Raw genomic sequence first — 4,241 nt, 5'->3', positions numbered from 1 at the left:
GCAACGAGAGCGTTCAGACGGCCAGCGACCGCGTCATTCTCTCTCGCCAGAAGAGTCAAGCGAGGCTATGTCTCACGCTTCTTGACAACACAGCTAACCCAGTAGTTTCTGGAACTTAAACTCTGAAGGTTGCCACCTGAGAGGCGCCCCCCCCTCCCTTTTCCGGGACACACCCGGCGATGCCAAACAGTCACGCAGGCAGAGTCGCTTCCGCAGCTCCCGGGACCCTCGCGGGGATTAGCACGCCACCTGGATTTTCTGGGAGAGCACGGTGGGGTACGACAGTCGGAGAAGGCTAAGCCAAGGCAGACGAGCAGCGTAAGCCCCGGGTTTGCCACCTCCGCTCCCCAAATGGTGTAAAGCACTGGGGTGTCTTCCCTCGGCCAAGGCTGGAAGGAACCGGACTGCAGGTCACAGATACCGCGGAGCGGGAAGACAAGAGACGAGAAAAGGATCTCTAGGCAATCTTTCCGACGAGCTTCTCCCTCCTTCAGTTCTCACCCGCTGTTGTGCCGTCGCTAGCTTTGGGTTTCGATTTAGACTTGAAGGAGAAGCGCTTGATGAGGCGGCGGGAGAAGCTGGCAGCTTTGCAGAGTCGGCGGTGACGTTGGACAAGTCATCGTGCGACTGGCTCAGGCCCGATTCCTTCTGCTTGCTCCTCCTCCGGAAGATGAGCTTGGTACCGCTCCGAAGAAAGCTAACTGCAGAGACAGAAAGGAAGGAGACGGAAACCACAATAGTATCCTGCCCTGGTGAGTCTCGGAGGCAACAACGCACCCGGCCGCTCTCAGATGAGCGGCAAAGACCTCTTCCTCCCCGAGCGGCAGAAGCGCACGGCAGGTCGGCGAATCCCAGCTCCCACCCACGAGGCAAAGTCTACGCTCGGGACAGACCGCAATACCAACAAGCCGCTTCGCTGAGCACGCCGTCGCGCGTCCCCTCCGCATAAACTTCCTTCCACGCAACAACGTCCTCCCTTCGGTGGAAACACGCAGAATTGTAACAGAAAGCTAAGACTCGTATGAATGGAAAACAAGTGAGAGTGTCTGCATGCGGAGACACCGGGAGGAACACGAAACAGGGAAAAGGCCCGTCGAGACTAGCCCGTCTCAAGGGCGCCCGGATCAGCTGGTCCTTAAGCCCCCGGAACAACCGCCCGCCATCTCACAAGATACCCGAATCCGGAGACCTGTAACGGCAACGGCTCTAGCTAACTCAAGCAAGCAGGAGGGGACAGAGACACCGATTGCCAAACAGGTGCAAAAAGGCACACGCAAAACCTGCACGCCATACAAAGCAAAACATTATCTCCTACAGAGGGGGCTCGCTTTCTCTTTTCTTCCTTCTCTTCCTCGTCCGCCAGGTCTCTCAAGAATCTAGGCCACACGCACCCTTCTACCCGCTGACGTGCAAACAAGGGGCCACCACGGTTTAAACCCTACCCGGTCGCACCAGGGTACGACCCCCTCAAAACTCATCCCACTCTCATACTCCGAGCAATGGAGACTTTGGCTTGTGCTTCTTTACGTCAGTTTGCAACCAACCGAAACCGTCAGGACTACAAGCAGACAAATCCAAGGTGCGCCATCTGCCTCACTGACCCAAGCCCAGAAAGTCCAGAACATCGGTTCAGTGGGGGCAGGCCCGCACCAGGGTTTAAAAGTAGAGCGTTCGTGTGGACATCCTACGCTATGACAGGTCAGAGGCGCTAGCTGCTTCAACGGTAACGGAGAAAAAGAGAGGGCATCGAGGCCCCTACAATCCGCATCGTTGGGCGGCCTCTGCTTCCGCGCCAGAGGTGGCAGAATTCAGCAGCGGGATCCTTATTTACGGACCCACGGGCCAGGGAGAGAAAACGGGTTCTCAGGAACGCACAAGCTGTGCAGGGTTTTCATCTAAGAGAGCGCAGAAACCGAAAAGGCCACAGGAATCGGACAGCTGCCAATACAGGAGTTTGGAACTGCTCCAGCAGGAAGCGTGGGAGAGAGGCAAGCTCTTCGAGGCTCCAGCAGAAGCAGCTCTTCGCCACGCCGAAAGCCGGCTGCGGCCCCCCCACCTCGGGCGAGGAACTCGGACGTCGCTGCGTTCTCAAGTACAACAGGCTAACATTTGCTACCATCTTAACGGTTCATCCTTACCTTTGTGATCTTTCAAGCTCCTGGTCTCAAGGGCTCCCGTGGAGCCAGTTTCAGATTCGACATCTTCCACCGACGGTCTCTCGGAGATGTCCGATCGCGTCGTCTCATCCAGCTCCTGACCGGCCCTTTGTCCCGACGGCGATGCGTCCAGCAGCTGCGACGATTCAGCAGAGTCGTGCGTCCGGTCAGCTGCACCCTCCGCCACAGAATCCCCATATGCCACGGCCTCCAGGGACGCAGCATAACCCAGAGAAAGCGCCATTTCATCTTGAGCGATAGGTACCTGGAAGGAGGTTAGAAGGTCAGACAGACGGGAAGACAGGGTCCAAAGGATCGCGTTCATCTCCCTTCTTCCATCCACACCTACAAACGGCTGCTCCAGTTCCGATCATCAGCGCTAGACAGCACCGATGCACAATCATTGCTCTTTTGCTGAAACACACCAGAACACGGCCGATTGCAAAGCATTCCGCAGCACCTCCCTCACTCCCGTTAACAAGTCCAAGGATAACTCCTTATATTCTCCACCAAGTTCCCGACTTGCCGCCTCCCTTTCCGCAGCTGCCCCACGTGAACTCCCCCAGGCAGCTGCCCCGCAGACCGGCGAGGTACCTTTGACGCTCACTGGGAAGCGGCGACAAGCTGCAAGGAAGCAGCGAAAGGGTTCCGCTGAGCAAGCTGTCCATGCTGGAACCTTCCCACATCGGTCCCTACCGGACAGGGTGGTTTCACGCACGCATCCCTAGAAACAACCTCCCAGATTGGAAGTGGAGCCCCCTAACTACCAGAGACCTTGGAAACTCCTGAGATGATCAGCGTGCTACGTTTTGTCGGGGTCTTCTTGGCAGGCTTGTTATTCGTCTCAGTCAGCTGCCTGATCGCCGTCTCGGCCACCGGATCCAAGCCGTTGGGCATACGGCCGTCCCCTGAGCAGAAGAAAGATACCAACGCTTGAAGTAGCAACCTTCAGCACAGGCAAGAGGTCGCTCGCCGACGGCGGTGCTTGTAATGGGCAAATACACGTGCGCAAAGGCAGAGAACAGAATCTATTACGGACTTGCCTGAATAAACCAAAGGAAGGAAGCTCTGTATAGCTCTCCGCTCTTGCCGATTCCCCAACAGACACATTAAAATACCCTTCCCACTCAACAAAGGCTTCCAAATGCTCCCAAGAGTTTGGGCAGCCTCGGTCGCAAACCATCAAAATGGCCGCAGCGCTCCATCCCGAAGACAATCAGAGCCCCGAGGACAGAGTAAGCAAAGCTCTTTGGGTCTGGATAGGCTGGAATGTTCTCGTCAGGCAAGGAAACACCCAGAGTCACAGACCGGAGAGCCAAAGTGGAATTTCTGTTACCCACCCCCGCCTTCACTCGGGACTCGGGCGTTCTCTTCCGCAGCAAACGCGAACGAGTTCAGCAACCCACATTCAGACTGTCGCTTTCCAAGAAAGCTTAAGTAACGCAGCGCCTCCGCTAAGAGTCTCAAGATTTCCAAGCACTTACGGCTAACGCTGGGTAAGGGGCCATGAGGGCAGCCACTCTCCAGAAGGGCCATCGTCTTCTTTTCAGTCACTTCCACCTTGGAAGGCGACCTCGACGGTGAATCTTCATGGCGAAGGAGAGGCAGAGACACAGAAACACCAGTAAGCGGAGAGGAAGCTTAGGCATCTTCGCTACCGTATCGCGGCCCCCTACGCACACGCCTAAAAAGCCTCAGACGCACGCCGAGAGCCTGCAGAGGCTGGTTCCACGAGGCTTCGCAGCGACGAAGCAGCAAGAACCCTATTGGAAAAAGACACGCGAAGCAGTCCCGTTGCAAGACCCCATTTGTGCCATTTCCCAGCCCCATCTCAGGAAACATCCAGCACCACATTCATCAGGACATCAGACCGCAAGCAGCAACGACCCCCGGTAAGCAAGGTCAACGCGCTTTCAGCTCCACGTTCAGTACGTACAGCGTAACTTCTTTAGCAGCGAAGAAAACAAAGCAAGAGCGGCAAAAAGCTTAGCGCAATGTCACGCAGTGGCGTACAGGTTAAGAGCCAGGACCTCCCACCACCAAAGCACGTCAGAGAGGCTCGTCCCTCTCTTGCCTCCCCCCAAA

General features: G+C 56.4%; 1 protein-coding gene across 1 annotated transcript; it reads right to left on the bottom strand.

Annotated features, from left to right (window-relative positions):
- Positions 1-490: 490 nt before the first annotated feature.
- LOC104167725 (C2 domain-containing protein 2-like) lies at positions 491-3,919 on the bottom strand (the record flags this gene model as incomplete). Its single annotated transcript, XM_009708059.1, is given in 6 exon segments — positions 491-591; positions 594-701; positions 2,139-2,421; positions 2,931-3,064; positions 3,641-3,742; positions 3,815-3,919. Coding segments are annotated over 6 exon segments (833 nt in total), but the record flags the coding sequence as incomplete, so codon positions are not given.
- Between the last annotated feature and the right edge of the window lie 322 nt (positions 3,920-4,241).

Source organism: Cariama cristata, unplaced genomic scaffold (assembly GCF_000690535.1).
Source record: "Cariama cristata isolate BGI_N322 unplaced genomic scaffold, ASM69053v1 scaffold31029, whole genome shotgun sequence".
In the NCBI taxonomy this organism is placed as follows: domain Eukaryota; kingdom Metazoa; phylum Chordata; class Aves; order Cariamiformes; family Cariamidae; genus Cariama; species Cariama cristata.
Note: the sequence above shows the minus strand (reverse complement) of the source record. Positions and strands in the feature narration are given on the sequence as shown.